Source organism: Heteronotia binoei, chromosome 17 (assembly GCF_032191835.1).
Source record: "Heteronotia binoei isolate CCM8104 ecotype False Entrance Well chromosome 17, APGP_CSIRO_Hbin_v1, whole genome shotgun sequence".
NCBI lineage: Eukaryota > Metazoa > Chordata > Lepidosauria > Squamata > Gekkonidae > Heteronotia > Heteronotia binoei.
In genome coordinates, this window is record NC_083239.1 from 34,818,352 (window position 1) to 34,843,261 (window position 24,910).

Consider the following 24,910-nt stretch of genomic DNA (forward strand, 5'->3'; position numbering starts at 1 on the left):
ATGGCAATGATTCCTACTGGGGCATGGAGGATGTTCAGAGACCTGGTTTGATTAGGGCTTTTTTTTTTGTAGTGGGAATTCCTTTGCATATTAGGCCACACCCTACTGATGTAGCCAATCCTCATGGAGCTTACAGGGTTCTAAGTACAGGGCATACTATAAGCTCTTGAAGGATTGGCTTCATCATGGGTGTGTGGCCTAATATGCAAAGGAGTTCCTGCTACAAAAAAAGCCCTGGTTGATAGCCTGCCTCAATGCAGAGATTTCTTAATGTGCTGTGCATTGTGTTTGCTGCGGACAACTCTCAGTACTGACTGGATAAGTCTTTGCAGGTTGGTCTAAGACGACTTCTTTCTGGGCGTCAGCTCCCTTGTGTCCACTCTGGAGATGTGACGTAGAGAATCAACTGGTGTCTGCTCCTCCATCATCATCTGTAGGATGTTTAAAGCAGGGACCAAAGCCTGAAGCTCGTGGCACAGGCTGCCCCAGCAGTCCCTTAAGGTCTGTCGGATGGCCTTGGAAGAGAAGAAGATGAAGGGATCCACAGAGGTATTGAGGGTGCTGAGGAGGAAACCTTCCACTCTCCACGATGGACTCTGTTTCTGGATGAAGCCCACAATGTGGGAAATGTTGTATGGAGCAAAACAGATGGTGAAATTGAGCAATGTTGCCACAGCCAGGCCCACGGCCCGTCGCTTCTTGGCATCCTGGACATTGGAAAGGGAATTCAGGATGCGGATAATGTTCACATAGCAGAAGAGGGTGATGATGAAAGGGAGGCAGAAAAAGATGAGGCACAGTTCCAGACGGAGAGAGAAGATAACATGGAGCTGCTCAGGGGAGAAATTTTCATAGCAATGGGAGCTATTAGCTAGGTACGGAAGGCTCTCGTTGGAGCCTCCATGCCTGAAAATGTAGATGATGCTGCAGTGGAAGAAACTCAACAACCAGAGCACAATGATGACCACTAGAGCATAGATAGGCCTGCGATGCAACTTGTATTCGATGGGATATGCAACACCCAGGTAGCGTTCCATGCTGATTGACGTGAGGGAAAGGATGCTGAGGTACATGCTCCCATAGAAGCAGCAGCTGGTGAGAGGGCAGAAGAGGGGGGGAGAGGCCAAATCATGTGGGAAGAGACCTCCACCATCTTGAAGGGCAGAAAAAGCAGAAGGAGAATATCGGAAAGGGTCAAGTTGAACAAGAGGAGGTCTATGAGGGTTGGCTTGCAGCACAGTTTCACCAGGAACATGTAGAAGGCCAGGAGGTTGGATGGGACACCGATCAAGAAGGTAAAGATGAAGACGGCCAGGACAGCAGTCTCTGAGGCCATCGTCTCAGCTTCTACAAGGGAAAGAAGGGATCATTAGCTATGGAAATAAGGCAGACGATTCTTTTCCTACATCCTACAGGAAAATCTAAGGTCAAGAATTTGGTGGTTAAGTGCGTGGACTCTTATCTGGGAGAACTGGGTTTGATTCCCCACTCTTCCACTTGCACTTGCTGGAATGGCCTTAGGTCAGCCATAGCTTTCACAGGAGTTGTCCTTGAAAGGGCAGCTGCTGTAAAAAGCTCTCTCAGTCCCACCTACCTCACAGGGTGTCTCTTGTGTGTGTGTGTGGGGAAGGTAGAGGAGATTGTGACTGCTCTGAGACTGAGATTCAGAGTATAGGGTGGGATATAAATCCAATATCTTCTTCTTCTTCTACCTGTGGTCCTCTCCTGATTACCCTGCAAAGGGTGATGAGCCATGACATATTTTGGTGGTTTTCACGCTTCCTGTATTTGTCAGTTTCCCACAGATTGCCACCAAACCCAAAGGTGTTTCAAAGGAAGCTGGTTAATGTTCTAGGGCAGTGATGGCGAACCTTTTAAAGACTGAGTGCCCAAACTGCAACCCCAAACCCACTTATTTATCACAAAGTGCCAACACAGCAATTTAACCTGAATGCTGAGGTTTTAGTTTAGAAAAAAACAACTCATGGTGAAATTAACAAACTGAAAGAACATTTGGTCTCAATAGCATTTGCTTAGGAAACCAACAAAATAGTAATATGTCAGAATGGGAGAATGATGGTGAGAGTGTCATAAGGCAATAAATGGAGGCTGTTCATTGCTCTGTTGCTTGCAAGTCTGGGTTAAACTGGGAACATGCCTTTCCCAGAGGTGTTTCTGTCCACCTCATTTACTTTTGAACATGTAACATACATTATAAACATCATTCTAGTTTGCCATTAGGGAAAAAGAATACATTAAAATATAGTGTGTTTAGTAGGAGCTGGTGGTTAGGGTGTCCAAAACAGATCTGGGAGGTCCTGATTCATATGCCTACTCTGCCCTGGCAGCTTCCTGGGAAACCTTGGACCAATAATATACTCTGAGTTAATCCACCTCATAGGTTCGTTGTGAGGATAAAAGAGAAGGGGAGAGTGTGTCAAACCACTTCAGTGTCCTTTTGGGGGAGGAAGGCAGGGGATACATGATGTTAGTTAACAAATTAAATTGATGAAAGAAGTCCACTGATTTATATGGCTAAATCTGAGTCCAGCAGCACCTTAGAGAACAAGATTTTTGAGAGTCAAAGCTCCTTTTATCTAATCAAGGGAGCTCTAATGCTGGAAAGCTTGTGCCCCATCCCCCAAATTTTGTTGGTCTCTAAGGTGCTCCTGGGCTCGAATCTAATTGTTCTACTATGGACCAGCATGGCTACCCTTGGAAACTTCAGGGATAGTCTGAATTGTATTAACTAGAAAGTCTGATGTGAGAAAGGAGGGCCAGTTTGGTGTAGAGGTTAAGTGCGTGGACTCTTATCTGGGAGAACCGGGTTTGATTCCCCACTCCTCCACTTTCAGCTACTGGAATGGCCTTGGGTCAGCCATAGCTATCACAGAGCTTGAAAGGGCAGCTTCTGGGAGAGCTTCCCTCAGCCCACCTACCTCACAGGGTGTCTGTTGTGGGGGAAGAAGATTGTGAGCTGCTCTGAGACCCTGAGATTTAGAGTGAAGGGCGGGATATAAATCCAATATCGTCTTCTTTCTTGAAACTAAAACTGGAATCCTGTGCATGTGTAGAGAGTAGGTGCCACAGTGCTCACTGTAGATTACTTCCAAGTAACCATGGAGAGCAAGCCCAATGAGGAAAGGCTAAGGGACTTGGGGATATTCAGTCTAGAGAAGAGAAGGTTGAGGGGTGAGACATGATTGTTCTTTTGAAGTATTAGAAGGGCTGCTACTTAGAGGAGGGCAGGGAGCTGTTCCTGCTGGCAGCAGAGGAGAGGACTGGCGTAGGAAAAACTTGTTAACAGTAAGAGTTGTTCAACAGTGCAATCAACACCCTTACTGGCAGTCTTGAAGCAGCGGCTGGACATATACTTGTCAGGGATGCTCTGAGAAACCAGAACAGCAATGTAACAGTTCAAAAACAGCTTATCAACAATTTGCCTTATGGTCCCTGTAGCTTGAAAGGGCTCTGCTCAGATACTGCTATCAGAAGCATCATATTTGAAAGCAAGGAAGCCTGCAGTTCCTCCCTTTCCACTCCTAAACCAGAGGCGATCCTGGCTGCTGTTTCTGCCAGATTAGTGGGATCCAACATTTCCTGTAATAAACCCACATCCCTTAAAAAAATGTGCTTGATTCAAGGTCCTGATCTCTCCCACCCCCCATGGCCACACACCAATGCTCTCTTCTTCCCTTTGGCTTGGACTGTGCCACAACAGTTTTGAAATATGACACGCAACCAGGTCTTAGCCACATGAAAACATGAAGCTGCCTTATACCCATCACTCCAGTGCAGGGGTGGCCAAACTGTGGCTCAGGAGCCACATGTGGCTCTTTCACACACCTTGCATGGCTCTTAAAGCCCCCACCAGAGAAGGCATTTGTCTCTTTAAACCACTTCTTCAAGCCAAGCCATCCAGTGACTTGTAGAATGCATTTAAAGTTCAAGTTGTTTTCTTTCCACCTCTCTCTCCCCCTCCCCACCCATTTTCCTTCCTTCCTTCCTTCCTTCCTTCCTTCCTTCCTTCCTTCCTTCCTTCCTTCCTTCCTTCCTTCCTTCCTTCCTTCCTTCCTTCCTTCTCTCAAGACTTCTGACATTCGTGTCTGGTGGCTCTCACACATCTGACATTTATTCTACGTGACTCTTATGTTAAGCAAGTTTGGTCACCCCTGCCCTAGTGGGTCCCATCTAACCCCCTCCCTAAAACTGCAGGAACACCTGCAAGGAATTTTCCTCTGTGTGTTGTGCTTGGGGGCTGCATTGTGGTTGCACCCCCCCACGTCAGAATTCCAAAGGTGCCCATGAGCTCAAAAAGGTTGGAGTGCCCGTTGTCTCTCTGAAGGAGGCCCAGTTAGGGTTTCCAGGTCTGGATTGGAAATTCCTGGAAATTTGGGGGAAGGAGCTTGAGTTTGGGGAGAGGAGGAGCTTCAATGAGATATGACTCAAGAGCCTCATGTGCGGGGGGGGGGGGGGGGGCGAGGGAGCGTGCATGTGTTCCCACAGAGAGGGCTCCGAGTGGCGCCTCTGGCACCCATGCCATAGGTTTGCCACCATGGTTTGGTGTTAGGATCCCGTTTCATGGGCCTAGAGTTCTGTTTCTTTTAAGTTACCTTAAGTCTGTGCTGGGTCTAGAGCACGTGGTTAGAGATAAAATTGCTAAGGAGCTAGGTGAAGGAAGGGTGTTGGGCCCCCTTTTCATGTCCTCCAGTGAGTACTCTTAGAGTCTCTCCTCTGGGGATGGTATCCAAGAAGACGCCTGGTGAGCTGGCTGAGGAGCTGGGGGTTCTGTGCAATGCTATGGCAGAATTACAGTTGCCTCAGCATAGAACTAGGGTCACACGCAGCATGAGGGATGATCTGGAGGTTTGGCAGGAATTTTTGGAGTCCTTTAATGGAGTCTCTTTGGAGGGATGATTTGAGGCTGGAAGCTGAGCTCCAGGTCATGTCTGATGCTGCGAGATTGTTAGGTTTTGGGGTCTACTTTTGTGGACATTGTGTGTGGATAGTTGGCCTGACTCCTGGGCGCTGATAGGTGTGAACCGAGATCTTACGTTTCTTGAGTTCTTTCCCATTTTAGTCGCGGTTTGGCTGTGGGAGAAGGATATGGCCAATCACACAGTGCATTTTTGGTGTGATAATATGGCGGTAGTCCATGTCATTAATTCCCTTTCATCCAAATCCCAGCGGGTTATGAGGTTGGTGAGGGCCTTCACTCTGCGTTGTCTGCGGCTTAACATTTTGTTTTTAGCCAAGCATGTTCCAGGTGTGAGTAACGGGGTGGCTGATGCTCTATCTCGTAAGCAGATGGAGAGGTTTCATCAGCTGGCTCCGGAGGCCGGCAGAGGGCCGGTTGCAATGCCCCAGGAGCTATGGCTGATTGGAGAGCCGAGGCATGCAGAGCGATAGGTCTAGCCATTGCGCCTAGTACTCAGAAGTCTTATGAACGGGTTGTGCAGCAGTTTGAGGACTTTCGGGTAGAGGTAGGGTATTGCAGGGCTTGGCCCCTCCTGGTGGAGCATTTGCTCCATTACTGGGGGTCGCTGCGAGGTAAAGGGCTAGCGGTGTGATCGGTTAGGGGGTGTCTGTCGGCGCTGGCTTTTGCCAGCAAGGCACTAGGTTATAGGGCATTCATTGGCCTATAAGGCCTATGTGTGGCCTTTGCTTAGGCCGTGTATGAGTTGGGTTTTGGGAATGTTTGTTCGGTTGGTGTTTAACTGTTTTTTCTTTTTAGATGCTGCTGTTCCTGGCCAGAAGAGCTGGAGCCAAGTTCTCATCTGCGGCCATAACCACGTGTTTTGGGCCGCTCTGCAAGCACAGAGAACTACGGTGGGCTCTCAGCTGGGACTCAGCCAGCACACTGTTATTGAGTGGCAGGGGCGCCGTGGCCTTCAATGGCCAGGTCTGCTGCCTTTTTGCACATTCGGGAGCGATGGCCGGGGACCATCATAGTGTGGTCAGCCATGCTGCCCCGCCTGGTATGGCTTTGTGCTTTGGACCCCACAGCTGTAGAAAGGGCCAGGTACAAGGCTAGTAAGGAGCTTACAAAGTTGCTCGAGAAGGGGTTGGGCCACTATTTGCCCCATCCGGACATTATGGTGAGATGTCTTGACCTCTACAGAGGAGATGGGGTCCATCTCTCGGAAAAGGGTAATATACTTTTCCTGAGAGATTTGCAGCAAGGGTTGCGGGTGGCTTTGGGCCCTCCGGTGGGTGCTAAGCCCTAAGTAGAGACTTGGCCTTAGTAGTGGCAGGTTTTTGGGGTTTAGGGCACTATGCGGCCCGGGGAGGACTGTGAAGCATCCCCCTTTTGGGGACTTTGGGGTCTGGCATGATCAATCCTGGGGTTTGAAGACCCGGGTGGAGAATGCAGACTGCCGGGAGACTCGGCTAGAGGGTGCTTTCTGGCGAGACGTGCGTCTGGGTTTGGGCCCTCTGGTGCGGGCCTCCCTGCTGGGCCTGCCCGGAGGGAGCTGAGGCACTCAGCTCTGGCCGGGGGGCTGGGTCTCTCGCCTTATATGGCAGGGGAGCGGTCGCGGTGACCCCTAGCCCTGGCCAGGCCGCCTCTGGTGGGGTATCCTTGCTGTTTATGAAGTTAATTAATAAAGTGGCCCAATTTTATTCCAACACTTGGTGTCTGTCTCATTCTTTCGTCCTTGGGGGGCAATCTCCTCGCCTCTTCATTGTTTTCTCAAAGCTGTAACAACAAAAGGCTGATTGTACATCCAAGTGTACTATCCACTGTGTGGCTCAAATTCCTGTGAATAATCCAGTATTAACCTTCCACTGAAATGGGCTTCCATTTTTTTAATTAATATATATATACATATTGCAATCAAAACTATTTTAGTGAATCTCAGTGCCGTAATGGGAGCAAACTAGCAGCCAGATAAAGACGCTGGCCGTGACTGCATAAACTGGCCTGCACGTCATCTTGTACTTGATAGGATGTCCGACGGTCAGGTAGCGATCCACACTGACTGCTGTACAGTGCTGCCTTCCCTCCCAAAAGCACATTACAGAACATTTTCAAAAGAACCATCACTGTCAAGAAAGAAAAAGTAGGTTCTAACCAATGTTGAGCACTTGGAAGACCCACTCAGTCTAACAGAAGAAGAATTGCAGATTTGTAACCTGCCCATCTCTCTGAATCAGAGACTCAGAGTAGCTCACAATCTCCTAAATCTTCTCCCCCCAAAACAGACACCCTGTGAGGTGGGTGGGGCTAAGACAGCTCTCCTAGAAGCTGCCCTTTCAAGGACAACCTCTGCCAGAGCTATGGCTAACTCAAGGTCATTCCAGCAGGTGGAAGTGGAGGAGTGTGGAATCAAACCTGGTTCTCCCAGATAAGAGTCCACACACTTAACCACTACACCAAAGAGTTCTGCACATGACCAGACTATAAAAAAAATATAAGAGCATAAGAACTGCCCTGATAGATCAGACCAATGGTCCACTTAGTCCAGCATCCTGTCTCACAAGGTGACCAACCAGTTCCTATAGAGGGCCAACAACTGGGTATGGTGGCCAAAAAGAAACTCAGCTTAGCCAGCAACATGTTTAGTAATGTTGCAGTTTGCAAATGGGCTTCTGCTGGAGAAAGCAGGCCCCAAGAGAACACATATGTTCTAAGTGCAGAAATAATCAGATCAAGGGAAGTCAGCTAAGACCATCTGGGTAGACAACTCCAGGAGAATGTAGCAGGCACTTGGAATATATGTGGTGGTCTGGAGTGGAAATTTACTGAAGAGTCTTAAGTTTTGATTCTGGCTGTAGCTATAGCTTTTGCTCATGAACAATGCTATGTAACCTAAGAATATAATTGAAAGGAACACTATGGAATGGTATGATTTTCTCTGCAGATTCATTCTTGTGGTCAGTATTTGCCTGGCAAAAAAAACTCTATGGTTGTTACCCAGTTGTCTGCCTGGTTTGGACCTATAGTTAGACTAAAAAAATCTAGTGAATTCCACCATAATCAGGTGACCAGGGCTGGCCCTAGATTTTCTGGCACTCTAGGCAAGACTGTGTACTGGTGCCCCCCCCTGCACTAATACCATCACCAAGTCACATTTGGGCACCCAATTTGGCACCCCCAGAAGGCCGGTGCCCTAGGCAATTGCCTAGTTTGCCTAGTGGCAAGACCAGCCCTGCAGATGACTGAATCTATTGTGGTGGAGCATAGAGAAAGAGATGGTCCTGCAGATAAGATGGGAAAGACCTTGAAGGCTTTGTATGTTAGCTAGTACCTTGAATGGACAGCCAATAGAGTGACTGAGAACAGGAGTAATATGCATGCTCCTTCTAGCTCTTAATAATAACAAAGCTCTGATATTTCGCACTAACTACAGTCTCCAAGTTGACTTGAACAGAGACACATGTAGAGTGCATTACAGTGGTCTAATCTCAATGCTACCATGATGTGGACCCCCCCCCCCTACAGTTAAAGTTTAAAACTGAAATCTGGAAAAGAACCGTCAAATTCCATCTTTGAATGGCAAATTTTTTGCCAAATGTCAAATGCGTGCAAAATTTCATCAGACCGTGATGAACATGGCATTAACTCGTTTCATGAGACTTCACATCAAGATTGTTAACTCATTCTGACACGTTTCCACCAACGGTGACTATATATAGTACACTAACAGATTTTGCAACCAGCCTATCTATGGCTACACCCACTCATGGTTGGATATAAGCAATTGTTTGTAACTGAATTTTCCAATGCAGACAAGTCAGTTGAGCAGCGAACCATTGCTATAGCGCAAAAATCCCGTGTGTCTCAAGATTTGTCTGCCTGCCTTTCTAAATATTAATGCCAGAAGATTTTCTCATCTTACGTGTGTTTGACAGCCGCTCCATTCAATCTCCCAGGAAAAGTACAACCAAAGCCTTCTGTGGGTGACCCAGCCAAAGGTCTCCTTTCTGCCTTCCGAAAGCAGTCAGCTGAGTCTGATCAAATGCACTATAAAAATACTGTGCAGTGCAGGGAACACAGCAGGCTGCTCTATCATATTAGGAGGAAGCAAGCCACCCAGGAAACCTAAAAAAAGAGGCAATGGAATCTGGGAAGGACTATCAGCGATCACCGCTTTATCGAGAAACTGCTGGAGCGGTCAAACGGAACTTACTTGGAATGACTTTTTTCACAAGCATGCTTTTTTCACCGTGTCTTTTCAGAACTTCAAAAATATATCAGATCTTTGCATTTGCAGGTCCCAGCTGATGCTGGCCAGCATCGCCGATGATAATCGCTTGCTAATTTTGGCAGATGGAGCTGGCTCAGCAAGCGAGGGTTGCTTGAAAAAAAAAATAGCACCTTATCAAAGCCACAATCAGGAAGTGATGTGTCCAGCAGCTCTGACAGCTCTCCTACCTCCCCCAGCCTCTTCTGCAGCTCCAGGAGAGCAGACCAAAACCAGAAGGTTACTGTAATTCAAAGGTATTTCATACACACTTTACTGAGGCCACATTTTAAGCCTAACAAAAGTGCAGCCACCTGTCCTGATGAAGAAGCAATCATGGGGCATCACCCACTGCTAAACAAAACACTACACTGCTATTATAACAGATTGCACCGTAAAGATATTTGGACACCTGTGGCAATCTGGGCCAATTTTCAGAAATCCATGGACTCTGGCTTACAAAATGGTGAGATGACGAGACCATGGCAGCCTGAGATTGCCGCTTTCTAGGTGCTTGACCATTTCCCCATTTTTGGAAGGCAAAGTACAGCAAACTAACGGCGTTAAGTCCTTGCTGATCCATGAGAATGGCTGGTGGGATGGTTAGTGGCTAAGATGGTTTATAGGACTGTTCCGCCCTCCACCACCACCATGGTTTAGATCAGGGGTGTTGAACTCATTTGTTATGAGGGCCAGATCTGACATAAATGAGACCTTGTTGGGCCGGGCCATGTCAGGTTGGGCTGGGTCATGTGTGTACCTATTTAAGATTAGGTAGCAGAGATATACACTTTATAAAGGGCACAGACAAACACAATTAAATATGCATATATTTTTAAAAACTTAAAACATGCTTAAAACGTTAGCACTCATTGGTCTTAAAGGTGCTTTCTTTGTATTTCTCGCATGGGATCCAGGAAACTGGGCAAAGGAAGCTCTGGCTCTTTCCTTCCTTCCCTAGGAGACCAGGAGGGGGAGGAGCCTCAGCCAATAAAAGGAAGAGAATCTTGGCTTGGTAGCTCTGTTGTGCAACTGAGAGAGCCTGGCAAAGCAAGCACTGCCTCCCACCCTTCTTCCCTAAGGGAGCAGCCTCAGCAAATGGAGAAAATAGAGGCTTTGCTCCGTAGCTCCTGTGTGATTGAGCAAGCCTTGCAAAGCAAGCTGTAATGCAGAAGGAAGCAAGAGAGAGGGAGAAGGAAGCAGATGGCAGCCAGTTGCTCAGGGGCCTGATAAAAGCCCTCCAGGGGCTTGATTTGGCCCCTGAACTGCATGTTTGACACCTCTGGTTTAGATCCTACCAGCTTTCCACTTAGAGTTGCCAGTCCGACTCAGGAAATTTCTGGAGACTTTGGAGGTGGAGCCAGGGGGCTTTGGGGGGGGGGGGTGGAGCCAGGAGCTAGGTTGTGGCAAGCACTATTGAACTCTGGAGGGAGTTCTGGCCATCGTATTTAAAGGGACCACACTTCTTTAAAATGCCTTCCCTTCATTGGAAATAATGGAGGATGGGGCACCTTTTGGGGGGTTTCATAGAATTGGACCCCATTGAAACTTTTTTTTGTGTGGAGAGGCATTAAATGTTATACTGAAAATCTGGTGTCTCTACCTCAAAAAACAGCCTATCCCCCCCAAGCCCCAGATATCCACAGATCAATTCTGCATTTTACTCTTTGAGAACTGGTCTCTATAGGGTATAATGGAGTGCCCAGTGGACATTCAGTCCCCTCACTTTCTGATAACCCTGGATCTCCTGGTTCAGAGGCCCTGCAGTATTGCAGTCTGAACTCTTTGCTCATGACCTGAGTTCGATCCTGGTGGAAGCTGGGTTCAGGTAGCTAGTTCAAGGTTGACTCATCCTTCCAAAGTTGGTAAAATGAGTACCCAGCTTGCTGGGGGTAAAGCATAGATGACTGGGGAAGGCCATGGCAAACCACCCCGTAAAAAGTCTGCCATGGAAATGTTGTGATGCGACGCCACCCCAGAGTCGGAAACGGACTTGCACAGGGGACTACCTTTACCTTTACTTTAGATCTGGCAAAATCAGCAAAGGAAACTTTTTTCATAGTGAGGGAATTTGCCCTATCACTTTTTCATATCTGTAGGTCAAGTAACTCCTGAACACATTGGAGCAATGTCTGGTGATCAAAATTTAGAAGTATTTGTGGCTTCTCTTTCGCACAAGATTCTATGGCACAGTATTTTTCCAACCTGATGAATTCCTTACATCACAGAGCTTGCCAGATTTAATCTTTTCCCTTTGGCTGTCTTGAAAGGCAGATATAAGGATATTCCTTATAAGGAAAGAGTTTGCTCCTGCTTCTTTGGGAACCTGATTCCGTACAACATATCCTTTTTCGCTGCTCTCGTTACTCTTCTCTGTGCCACTACTGGATTTGTCCTCTTCTCCCCTCTTCAAAACCTTTGACCAGTAATAACTTAGCCCTTTTGTTATCTGACAAGTTCCCCGAAATCACTGCATCTATGGCTGAGTTTCTCTCATGTGTATGGAAGTTAAGGACTAGAGAATATAATATATAGATATATTCTGTCTACCTGCTCTGCCTTTTTTAAATTTCAGTAGGTTCTTGTTGGTGGTGGCCTTCTTTACATTTTGGGTGTCTAGTTCTTGGACTGGTTATCCCTGTTTATTGTATGCCATTAAAGGTTCGTTTGTTTGATTTCAATATTTGTAAGCCATAGGAAGTGTACTCAGCTCATGTCAACATGGACAAACAATTAGATTTACAATTCAGTGGTAAAGGTTTCATGCTAATTGTGTGAAGATGAAATTTGGAGCCAAGGAATTTTTGCATAGGGGAAATCAGGTCATATGTCAGCTTTTGAATCATTATGAACAATTGCTTCATTTAGAACCAGAGTCCAGAGTTTTTTTCAAATGGGTGCAGAATTTCATTTCAGCTCAACTCTGCATGATACCAAATAGAAGGAAGAAGCTTTTCCCAAGAACCTCAGTGGGAGATTTTCATTTCCTACTAAATCCCTCTAAGGATCCTACGGGTGACTTTTTATTTTGACACTTACCAATACATTTTTCAAAGGATGCAATTTATTAATTAATTTCAGAGTTCTATTATTTTGCCTAAAAACTTATGTGATAATTAGACTTCCTTGAATAAATTAATGAATTAAGTAATTCCAGAAGCAATTGTGAATCTTACTTGTATTGTATCCTAGTTTGGCGGGTCTCTACTCTGTCTTCAAGGATGGGAAGAATCACTCTGGATGATAATTCTACTTAGTGCCTTCCAAAAGCTGTTGGACAGATGTGTTCTAAGAAAGCCCTGAAGCGGCAAGAACTGTTTGGGAAAATATTGGAGACAGCTGAGATGGACTACTTATCCTCATTACTTGGTGGCAAAATCCAAAGAATGAGCAAGAAAACACTGGGAGCCATTATATGTTTGGTTGGACACTACAGGCTGAGTTTGTGAATTAAATTGGCGATGTGAATTTTTACGGTGTATTATGCTATATTTTGAGAATATGATCCAATTTAGATAAATACAGGTGTGAATTTACAATAGCTACTTGGACTCTGAGTCTATTCTATTGGAATACTCTATGGTCTTGTTATTTATAGTGATATATCAATATGCAGAATGTATGATCTTTATTTCTTTATCTTCTCTTCTCATCTGTGCATCTTTCACTTTTATCCTATTTCTATCCCCCTTCCCTTTTTATGGAAAATTAATAAAAACCTTAAACCTGAAAAAAAGAAAGAAAGCCCTGAAGCATCTAGTATAGGAAAGGCCACCAGCTTATGTGGCATTTTGGAGGAAATTGAGGAATCAGGAAGTTAGCCTATTACTTAGAACTGTAAAGGTAACCAGGGAAGTACTGCCAGATACTCATGATATGCAACTTTTTTTTAGAATAGTGGAAGAAAAAATGTCTTGGAAAAATCTATTTCTTTAAACATGATTTTAAAAATCAGTATCTTTAAAGTGAAACAACACCATGACCTATGACCTTAAGATTTATTAGATCTTCCACTTCTGAAGGGGTCTAATTCTATGGACATGTTGGAGAAAAGTTGTTTCCAAAGCTAAGGTAACAGGTGGACTGCCTATTGTCATTCTTATCAGTTTCTGGAAAAGGGAACCATAAGGGGTTCACTGAATTATGCTTTTTTTTTTTTTTTTTAAATGTACCTTTTTCTATTCTGAGTGGAACACTTGCTTCCTGCTTCCTCTATAACATCACATAAACCTGCTATCCTTCCTGTACTGAATGGAGCCTTCAGGGTTTTTGCGGTAAGTGTGTGAATATGTTTATCCACAGGTATTTGGAAGAAACAACATAAACTCATAGATGGATTTACTCATAAACTAATGAAGCAACAGTTTCAGATTATGAGAGAGGACTTTAAATTGAAAAAAAAAGATTATAAAAATATTAAATTCCCATTTTTGGGGGGGAGACGGTCAATATTGCGGGTCTCATAAGTACAACGCAGCCTAGTTCCTCATCATGTCTTGATCTGGCCCTGTGTGCCTTATCTATTGAATCATCTGTAGCAGACCCCTCTTGGAGAGCGAGTGGAGAGTGAGCCATCTAGGATACAGGTGAGATTAGAAGTTGCTTTTGGAAGGAATATTCTTTCAAAGTATTTATTTCAAAATGTGTTCAGTGACAGATTAAAATAAAGTGTCAACACCAGGTCCGCCTTTCTCCAATAAAGGGAAAGGTGAAGAGCCTCCAAAATGTTTGAACTGGTATTCTTGAGAAGAGGTATAGTCTTTCGTTTTTGCATCAGGGCTTTTTTTGAGCAGGAATGCACAGGAACTCAGTTCTGACTGGCTTGGTATCAGGCAGTGTGCTCTAATACGCAAATGAGTTTCTGCTGGGCTTTTTGTGTGAAACAATGGTGATGTTAGGGGATGTAGCCTAATATGCATATGAGTTCCTGCTGGGCTTTTTCTATAAAAAAAAGCCCTGGAATCATGTATGGTTACGTTCAAATGAAACTTTGCTCACATTTGAAATTGGGCAGCATCGCACCACTGGAAGGGAGAATTTCAGCGCTTTTTGAGCTTTCACTTTTGAAATTTGACTGAATGGGAGGAACTTTACAAAGAACTTCAGTTTTAACTTTTTACGGAGTGGTTTACCATTGCCTTCTACACTTTACCCGCAGCAAGCTGGTACTCATTTTACCAACCTCAGAAGAGTGGAAAGGCTGAGTCAACCTTGAGCCGGCTAGCTGAACCTAGCTTCTGCCAGAATCGAACTCAGGTCATGAGCAGAGCTTGGACTGCAGTACTGCAGCTTACCCGCTCTATGCCATGGGGCTCTCTAATCTTCTCTAAAGCTTTCTTCAAATTCATCTGTTTCCTCTTCCTTATATCGAGGCTTTCAGGACTATACTGTTGCTCAAGAACCATGGATGTAGCCTCCAGGCTTTTTTCTTGCTGCTTGTCCATCACTGAAGATATTCCAGGGGCCATCAAACTTCTTGCCAAGTCACTCCTTCTCCTCCTCCTCTTCCTTGTCCATTTTCCACTCCTCCTGTGCTGTGGCCTCTGCCAGCCACATGGACCTTCTCTGAGGAGCAGGGCTTTCTTTGTAGAAAAAGCCCAGCAGGAGCTCATTTGCATGCTAGGCCACACCCCCTGATGCCAAACCAGCCAGAACTGCATTCCTGCTCAAAAAAAGCCTTGCTGAGGAGAAAGGCAGGGTATCAAAGAAGAAAATAAAAGGTATTTAAAAAATAAAGGATTAAATGAACATAAATGGAGGCATCCTATGTATACCCTTCTAAATTACTTATTTGGAGCATGGTTCAGTCAGTTTTCAACATGTCTAAATCCCTTTGTTGATCCTAGGAGAGATATAGGCATTGGCATGTGTCTCTCTTACTTCATTAAGAAAATTTCTGTATGCCCTCTCTCCTGTAAACCTGCTTGAGGCAGTTTCAAAGCATGTTACATTTTCTGGATTGTGTCCAGTATCCAATATATGACAGTTTTGCTTTGTGCTGTGGATTTAAAATCAGGAGCTTTGGTTTGCTATAGAAGCTTGGAGCTGATTGCAGTTACTTTGTTAGTTTAATGAATCCATTCTTGGCTTTGAACAGCTTATACTGATAGGCCAGATAAATTAAAATCAGGGCTTTTTTGCAGCAGGAACTCCTTTGCATATTAGGCCACGCACCCCCTGATGTAGCCAATCCTCCAAGAGCTTAAAGGGCTCTTCTTACAGGACCTGCTGTAAGCTCCAGGAGAATTGGCCACATCAGGGGTGTGTGGCTTAATATGCAAAGAAGTTCCTGCTACAAAAAAAGCCCTGATTAAAATCAACTAAATATCACCCCTCCTAGATGCTATTAAGAGCCTCATGGCGCAGAGTGGTAAAGCTGCAGTGCTGCAGTCAGAGCCCTCTGCTCACGATCCCAGTGGAAGCTGGTTCAGGTAGCCGGCTCCAGGTTGACTCAGCCTTCCATCCTTCTGAGGTCAGTAAAATGAGTACCCAGCTTGCTGGGGGGAAAGTGTAGATGACTAGGTAAGCCACCCCATAAAAAGTCTGCCATGAAAACGTTGTTAAAGCAATGTCACCCCAGAGTCGAAAACGACTGGTACTTGCACAGGGGACTACCTTTACCTTTTTTAGATGCTATTACTTAAAAAATGTCCTTGGTGGTAGACAACGCCATCAAGTGATAGCCTCCTTCTCTCTTAAGCTGGTTTGCCAAAATCTGAGACATCCTTATCATGGAAAAAGAATCACTGCTCACATACAACACTCTGAAGTTTGCACTAAAAACTCACATTTCATGGAAAAATGGTTTTCATTTGTAGATTATGTAGCCACTCATGATCTCCAACCATACAACTCAGAATATCTCAACTTGCTCTATTTCTAATTCTTTTCCCCTTTAAAAATCTTCTTTCCTCCTCTGTTTGTGCTAGTCGTGGTCTACATCTTGCACAAGGTGCACACTACTGTTGCAGAAGGTACCCTTTATAATATTAATAGCATACATTACTTTTTAGGCTGATATTCTTTAAATTCTGTAATTGATTCATTATGGCATCTTACATAACTTGCTGTTAATCTACTTGCTATGTTTCCTATATTTTATTTTCTTTTTTATACTTAATGCGGCTGTTATGTTCTTACCCAACACTGTTTATAACTTGTTTACACATATTTCTTACTTAGCTATAGTCAATATTATTTACTGCACTGCAATGTTATCTACATCCTTTTTCCTTTGCATTCTTCTTTGTTTTTTGTATTGGAAAACTCCAATAAAATGTTAATTACTAAAGTGATAGCTGACTTAATGGTGACCGCTCATGGGGTTTTCAAGGCAAGAGTTGTCCAGGAGTGGTTTGCCATTGCTTGCCTCTATGTAGCGACCCTGGACTTCCAAACACTAACCAGGGCTGACCCTGTTTAGCTTCTGACATCTGGGCTAGCCTGGGTTATCCAGTGTTTGCACAAGCAAATTAGAATGAGAAAACAAACGCTGGACAATTCCCATCCATCCCCATTCATTGCTGCTTTACTGCATGGGTCTGCATGTATGCACTTAGTGAAAACTGATACATGTTGGACCTGTACCAAGATGAAAATATATTGAAAATATATACATGAAGAGATCCAAAAATAGTTTAAAACCCAAATTCCTGATGAAACTAGAGTCTATGCTATTGGCAATCTTGCCAGACAAGAACTTCACAAGACTTAGATATATGTTGACAGCTGCTAGAGTAACACATTTGCAATGAAATGGAAAACAGAAGACTGTCCTACAATAGAGGTCTGGAAAGAAAAACTAGCTGAATATGCAACAGTGGCGAAGCTAACTAAATAGAATACCACTGAAAGAATTTCAGCAGAAATGGCAAACTTACTACTTATATTATGGAACAAAGTAGGAGTCTATTGCTTCAGACCAACACGGCTGCCCACTTGGATCTTACTACTTATATTATGGGAAAAATTAAATACCTTGGTTCTTGAGAAAAGTGATACAGTGCTGTTATTATTAAAAATTAAAGTAGATCAGAGCCAAAAAAGGTAATCCACAGTGGTCCTCATGAGTGTTAAGCCTGGGGAGCATTGATGTGGCTTGTGTGATTCATTTGCTGAAACTAGCTTTAGGTTTCACTGATAGCATATGTGCCCATATTAAAGGATACTCTTGGTTTTTCGCAGTGCATGCTTTTGTTTTTGAGAGCTGCTGTTCCAATGACTGCTAAGTCAGCAGCTTTTGAATGAGAAGATTCCAAAGGACAGCTTGATTATATGACACAACTTCCCTTGTGATGTGCAGCTGCAGGGATCTATGGAGCGTATTCTAGATTACCCTTCATTTGGGGACAACTGGCTGTTACACAAGCCTCGCCAGTATTCTTCATGAAAAACTGATGCCAGCCCTTGGAGCAGGCACAGGGGTTTGCCCCTTTCCCTCCTCAGATGGAATTTCAAGGGTGGGAGGAGCCTATCGAGGCTCAGTGCAGGAGCACTGGCCAATTGAAGGTTGGCTAGCTGGCCAAGTCTGATGGTGACTGCCATTCCCCGACCATTCCAGCCCAGAGTGAGCTCCCCACCCACATTTTTTCTTAAGACCATATGGGATTAGCAAAGTGTGGGGCTGAGCCTCACTCAAATTGGAAATGAGGGGGCCTTTTTTTTGCCTGCTCTTCATGGTCTGAGGAGGCAAGACCTAACTAGGCCTAGAACAACAGGCTAGGCCCTTACAAGGGTGGGGAAAGCATGGTTTGGGAGGAGTTTCGAGCTAGTAAGCACTTTGAGATATCCGTGGTGGGGGGGTCTTCAAATCAAGTACCTATAGGGTTGCCAAGTCCAATTCAAGAAATATCTGGGGATTTTGGGGGTGGAGCCAGGAGACATTAGGGGTGGAGACAAGATCAAGGCTGTGACAAGCATAATTGAACTCCAAAGGGAGTTCTGGCCATCACATTTAAAGGGACGGCACACCTTTTCAATTCCTTCCTTCCATAGGAAATAATGAAGGATAGGGGCACCTTCTTTTGGGGCTCATAGGATTGGACCCCCTAGTCCAATCTTTTTAAAACTTGGGGGTATTTTGGGGAGAGGCACTAGATGCTATACTGAAAATTTGGTGCCTCTACCCCCCAAAAACAGCCCCCCCCAGAGCCCCAGATACCCGCAGATCAATTCTCCATGATTTTCTATGGGAATAAATCTCCATAGGGAATAACAGAGTTCCCAGCAGACATTTCCCTCCCCCCACCCCTGCTTTCTGACGACCCTGAAGTGGGGGGAGGACCTCCAAACTGGGGGATCCCCTGCCCCCACCTGGGGATTGGCAACCCTAAGTACCTAGAGGCTTGGTAATCCAGGTAGGGTTGCCAGCCTCCAGGTGGGGCCTGGAGATCTGCTTTTACAACTGATCTCCAGTTGGCAGAGATCAGCTCTCCTGCAGAAATGGCTGCTTTGAAGAGGCTGAGGCCCCTCCCCTCCCCAAACCTCATTCTCTACAGGTTGTTGTTGTTCAGTTACACAATCGAGTCTGACTCTATGCGACCCCATGGACCAGGTCACACCAGGCCATCCTGTATTCCACCATTCTCCAAAGTCTACTCATATTTGTATTAGTTACATCAGTAATGCTGTCCAGCCATCTCATCATTTGCCATCCCCTTCTTCTTTTGCCTTCTGTCTTTCCCAGCATCAGGATCTTCTCCAGTGAGTGCTCCCTTCTCATTTGGTGGCCAAAGAATTTGAGCTTCAGCTTCACCATCTGAACTTCCAGGAAACAGTCAGGGTTAATTTCCCTTAGGACTGACTGATTTGATCTTCTTGCAGTTCAAGGGACTCTCAAGATTCTTCTCCAGCACCTCTCTACAGGATCCACCCCCAAAGCCTCCAGGTATTTTCCAACCACAGACCTGGCAACCCTACCTTGGAGTTCAACCATGCTTGTCACAACCTTGCTCTTGGCTCCACCCTCAAAGTCTCCTGGCTCTACCCCCAAAGTCCCCAGATGTTTCCTGAGTTGGACATGACAATACTAAATCCAGATGATCCAATTGAGGGCCCCTTTGGGGTTGGGGAAGCATATGATGAGCCTTAAGGCTTTGCAGTTATGGGCAGGGATGTGCCCCCCTTTTATGAACTGAGGCAGGGTGGGTTTGCCCTGTTAGGAAACTTGCCTTGCAAGCTCAATGCAACCTGTGCTTTAAATGTAATGAAATGGTGCAGATCAACTTATACGTAAATCAAATTCCTAGTTTAACCCAGGGGCAGAATTCTAGCAGGATCTCCTTTGCATATTAGGCCACATACCCCTGATGTAGCCAATCCTCCAAGAGCTTACAAGGCTCTTTTTTGTAAGCTCTTGGAGGATTGGCTACATCAGGGGGTGTGGCCTAATATGCAAAGGAGCTCCTGCTAGAATTCCACCCCTGGTTTAACCCATAACTTGTGTGGTGTTTCAGTTGAGGGCTGAGTGGGCAACAGATGCCCTAGAACATTAACCAGCATCCTGTGCAACACCTGCGGGTTCTGTGGCTGATAAGCTACTGGAAAGTGTTTGACAAAGATAGGAAGTGTAAAAACCACCCAAGTATGTCATGTCTAATGTTTGGGTTAAATATTTTTTGCTATTACTATGGAGCAGAATCAAAGTCTCATGGAAGGGAGAATAACCTTTGCTGAATAATGCAGGAGAAGACCCCAAGTGAACTCTTAGTCTTCACCTCAAATTTCCCTGTTAGATGTAGGAAAGAAATCGCCTGTCTTGTTTCCAAAGCTGATGATCCCTTTTTTCCCTTGCAGAAGCTAAGAGGATGGCCTCAGAGACCGTTGTCCTTGTCATTTTCATCTTTACCTTCCTGATCGGTGTCCCATCCAACCTCCTGGCCTTCTACACGTTCCTGGTGAAACTGCGTCGCAAGCCAACCCCCATAGACCTCCTCTTGTTCAACTTGACCCTTTCTGATATTCTCCTTCTGCTTTTTCTGCCCTTCAAGATGGTGGAAGTCTCTTCCCACATGATCTGGCCTCTCCCCCCCTCCCTCTGCCCTCTCACCAGCTGCTGCTTCTACGGAAGCATGTACCAAAGCATCCTTTCCCTCATGACAATCAGTGTGGACCGCTACCTGGGTGTTGCATATCCCATCAAATACAAGTTGCATCGCAGGCCTGTCTATGCTCTAGTGGTCATCATTGTGCTCTGGTTGTTGGGTTTCTTCCATTGCAGCATTGTCTACATTTTCAGGCATGGAGGCTCCAATGAGAGCCTTCCGTACTCAGCTAATAGCTCCCGTTGCTTTGAGAATTTCTCCCCTGAGCAGTTTCATGTTATTCTCGCTCTCCGTCTGGAGCTGTGCCTTGTCTTCTTCTGCCCCCCGTTCATCATCACCCTCTTCTGCTATGTGAACATTATCCGCATCCTGAGTTCCCTTTCCAAAGTCCAGGCTGCCAAGAAGCGACGGGCCATGGGCCTGGCTGTGGCAACGTTGCTCAATTTCACCATCTGTTTCGCTCCGTACAACATTTCCCACATCGTGGGCTTCATCCAGAAACGGAGTCCATCGTGGAGAGTGGAAGGTTTCCTCCTCAGCACCCTCAATACCTCCGTGGATCCCTTCATCTTCTTCTTCTCTTCCAAGGCCATCCGACGGACCTTGAGGGACTGCTGGGGCAGCCTGTGCTGCAAGCTCCAGGCTGTGGTCCCCTGCTCTAAACATCCTACAGATGATGGTGGAGGAGCAGACGCCAGCCGATGCTCTGGTTCTCATCTGCAGAGCGTGCAAGAAGGAGCTGATATCCCAACAGAAACCTTCTTGGACCAGTGTGCAAAGACTTGTACAGTCAAAGCTGAGGTCAGTCCAGAGCATGCACAGTGCAGGGAGCATTAGGAAAGCTCGGCCACCTGGCTCTAGTACAGAGTTGAAAGCAGAGTGCACAGTGATTCAAAGTCTATCAATCAAGACTCTTTTTTTTGTAGAAAAAGCCCAGCTGGAACTTATTTGCCTATTAGGCCACACCCCCTGATGCCAAGCCATCTGGAACTACATTCCTGTGCATTCCTGCTTTTTGTTTTTAAGCACAACTGTCAATTCATCTAATTTCATACCCCTCACCTATGCAAAATCTTGAAATTCGTTCCCAGAATTTCAAGATTTGGCTTCATACAATAAATGTGAAATCGTTCCCTCTGGATTTTAAAATGTGAATTCTTGTTTGTGCTGGAATGGATTGTGAAACACATCAAAATGTAGGACTGCCTTCTCCACAACTTCTCCAAGGCTAGAGATAGGCCTCATTTTGGGCAGGAGATCACAGGAGCAGAGCTCTGGAACCTCTACATTTTATTGTGCTTTTTCTTTCTTAAACTTCCTTTTTTTTAAAAAAAAAAATAGCTGCTTATGGGCTCCATTATTCAACCCCACTGTGAGAATTTTGCTGAACTCTTAAGATTTGACAAACCTTCTAATATTTTCCCCACCAAAAAAAAAAAAGGGAAAATAACCCAAACATATAAAGCAAACAGATGGAAACCTTCATCATGCCACTGTGGCCACAGAGGAGAAAGTAATTTAAAAAGCACGGTGGAAATAAGGTTTTGTTATGACCATTATAATTCAAGAAGCATTTTCAGGTAGAGCTTATATAATTTAGTGCACCTTTCGGTGATGTCAAAGGTCTGTGGCATATACAAATGAATTATGAAAATGAGTTGGGCTAATGAGCTCCGGCACCTTTTTTTTTTAATGAAATGACCCCTGGCTAGAGACATACTAGAGACATGAAGACATGATAAGGAAATGTTCCCTTGCTGTGAGAAAAGCTTCCTTGACTGGTTTTACCAGAACTTCTTGGTGCTATAAGAAGAGACTAGAACTGCTTGCCAACTCCCTTATTGGGTACAGGGTTTTTTTTTGTAGAAAAAGCCCAGCAGGAATCATTTGCTACACCCACTGTTGTCACTATTGTTTCCCGCAGGGCTTTTTTTTTTGTAGAAAAATCTCAGCAGGGACTCATTTGCATATTAGGCTACACCCCTGGCACCAAGCCAGCCACAACTGCGTTCCTGTGCGTTCCTGCTCAAAAAAAGCCCTGGGGTGCGGTCAGACGTTACACTAAAAGCAGATGCATCACGCTCCAATTTGAACTGCCCAATTTTGTATCGGCATATTTTGATCAGATGACCACTCCTGAAAGAGAGCGGTCCTGCACTGGTCCCGTATTTGAATGATCAGACTTCGCAGACCTGTATTGCTTCTTCCTTGTGCTTGAAATAACAAGTTCCGGCAAAACCTGGAGCGGAGAGAGAAGCAAACACGTGCACACACTTGGAGGGGGGGATGAAGAGATACCGATTGCCTCTTTCCCTAGGAACCATTAGTTGGATTGCACGTTGCACCCTCAGCTAAAAGCAGTGTCCCCGAATTCCCTTTTTCTTCTCCCCCTCCCAACACATGCACACACATACACACACCTCCCGTGGTGGGTGAGGGTTTGCAATCTCTTTGTCGATATGGTTGCTCTAGAACTCAAGACATTTGTAGATGGATGCCAAGAGGAAAGGACTTGGGTTCAGACCCTGGGCAGCAACCCTCCCCCCCCATTATTAGTGTTATTACAGGGCGAGCTGAAGGATACAGTTAAACTTTTGGAAGAGAGTGCGTGGTGAAACAGGAGTGTTTCCTGGAGAATGACAATTTCAGTGCGTGTGTTTGGGGAAAAAAGCCCGAGGTAGTTGTAATGCATTTCATGCAGTCGAAAAACAGCTGTTGTGGGAAGGGATCTTCACGAGGGGAGGGGGGGAGAAGCCCAGCCAGACACATTCAAACTGCCGATCAGCAGAGAACTACTTTTAGGAAGAAGTGGGACTTTGTCACATGGAGATCCCACATAATGGGGATATTATATTCCAGTTCCTCTAAAAAAGAAAGATTCTGCACCTGTGTAGCCTGTATTGACAGGGAAAATGCAAAACTCTTCTAAACGGTTATGTGGTCATGCACACACATGAATTTGTCTGTTAATAATGGCACCAGAAACTGTTGCAGTTTGAGGGAAGTGCAAACTGGCTGCATCACAGATGAGCCATTCAGACACAAATAACCCAATTGTATGCCGCACCAAGCAGGAAGGACCGGACTTTCTCCGGGGTCAAATTGCAGCGAGATCAATCCGGGGCAGGTCAGGATGACTATGAATTGCTACCAAGTAACAGATGTGGAAGTCTGAACGTGCTCAGGAAATCCAAATGGGAAACGTGCCTATGTCGGAACTAAAGGAGTGTCTGAGCACACCCCTGGTTGGGTATATTGCAAGAGATGACCAAGATTCTCATTAAGAGAGAGCTGAATGTTAGCATGGCTACAGCATTCCAGGAAGTAAATGATATGAGATTAATATAGATTCCCAGAGAAAGCATATTGAATTGGATATTTCATACTGACTGAGAAGTGGCATCAGAAATCGAAGGAACACAGCTTCAGTCAACTTCCTTTTGGATTTTAGTAAAATCAAAATATTTGCTGGAAAAAGGTTCATCCAAAATGGAGCAATAAGGACCAGTAATCCATTGGGATTCATTTTGGATAGTTGGATTGAGGACTTTACCTGGTTGTGTCTAATTACACATACATACGGAATACTCAGTAGAAAGACTGTAGAAATAGTATATTTGAACCTTGGCGGATGGTGGCATTTTGTGTTTGAGTGTGACATTTGTATTTAAGTGTAAATTTTTTTTGTAAGAATCCACATGAATTCCAGTAAAAACTTTATTTTGTACATTTACCTGTTGACATGGTGAGAGACTTTCATTTTCAGATTTGCAGTTTATTTCCCCATGGTCCTGCTTAGTTCTAAATCAGGGATGACCAAACTTGCTTAATGTAAGAGCCACATAAAATAAATGTCAGGTATTTGAGAGCCAGAAGGAAGGAAGGGAGGAGGGAGGGAGGGAGGGAGGGAGGGAGGGAAGGAAGGAAGGAAGGAAGGAAGGAAGGAAGGAAGGAAGGAAGGAAGGAAGGAAGGAAGGAAGGAAGGAAGGAAGGAAGGAAGGAAGGAAGGAAGGACGGACATAGATTGTGGGGGGGGGGGGGAGGATGGAGGGAGAGGTGAAAATTCTAACTTTCAATGCTTTCTCCAAGCCACTGGCTGGCTTGACTGGGAGAAGTGATTTAAAAAGACAAATGACTTTTTAAGCCAGCCCATGAGGTGATGGGGGCTTCAGAAGCCCCACAAAATATGCGAAAGAGCCACATATGGCTCCTGAGCCGCAGTTTGGCCAATCCTGTTCTAAATTCTCTAGTTGGGGCAGGGGAATCTTGCCTTGAGCTCCTGTTTCTCCTTGGCGCACTAAGCTGTGGTGGTGGTGGTGGTGGGGAATAGAAAAAAAAAAAATCACCAGCATTGTGAGCAGGCCTCATTTTGGGGAGGAGTTCACAGGACCAGAGCTCCAGAAGCTCTAAATTTTATTGTGTTCTTTCTTTCTAAAACCCACCCCCCAAAAAACTTGCTGCTGGGCTCCATTGTTCCAATCACCTGTGAGAATTTTGCTGAACTCTAAGATCTGACAAACTTTCTAATATTTCCTCCTGCCAAAAATGGGAAAATAACCAAAATATCTAAAGTATACAGATGGAAATCTTCATCATGCCACTGTGACCATATAGGAGAAAGTAATTTTAAAAGTACGATGAGAGTAAGGATTTATTATGACAATTAAAATCCAAGAAGCATTT

At 45.1% G+C, this 24,910-nt stretch overlaps 2 protein-coding genes across 2 annotated transcripts; one reads left to right on the forward strand and one right to left on the reverse strand.

Annotated features, from left to right (window-relative positions):
- Positions 1-338: 338 nt before the first annotated feature.
- LOC132585788 (free fatty acid receptor 2-like) lies at positions 339-1,336 on the reverse strand. Its single transcript, XM_060257670.1, is given in 2 exon segments — positions 339-1,114; positions 1,117-1,336. Coding segments are annotated over 2 exon segments (996 nt in total).
- An 18,654-nt stretch (positions 1,337-19,990) lies between these two features.
- On the forward strand, positions 19,991-21,064 carry LOC132585789 (free fatty acid receptor 2-like). Its single transcript, XM_060257671.1, has one exon. The coding sequence runs from the start codon at positions 19,991-19,993 to the stop codon at positions 21,062-21,064; it is 1,074 nt and encodes a 357-aa protein (XP_060113654.1).
- Positions 21,065-24,910: the final 3,846 nt, after the last annotated feature.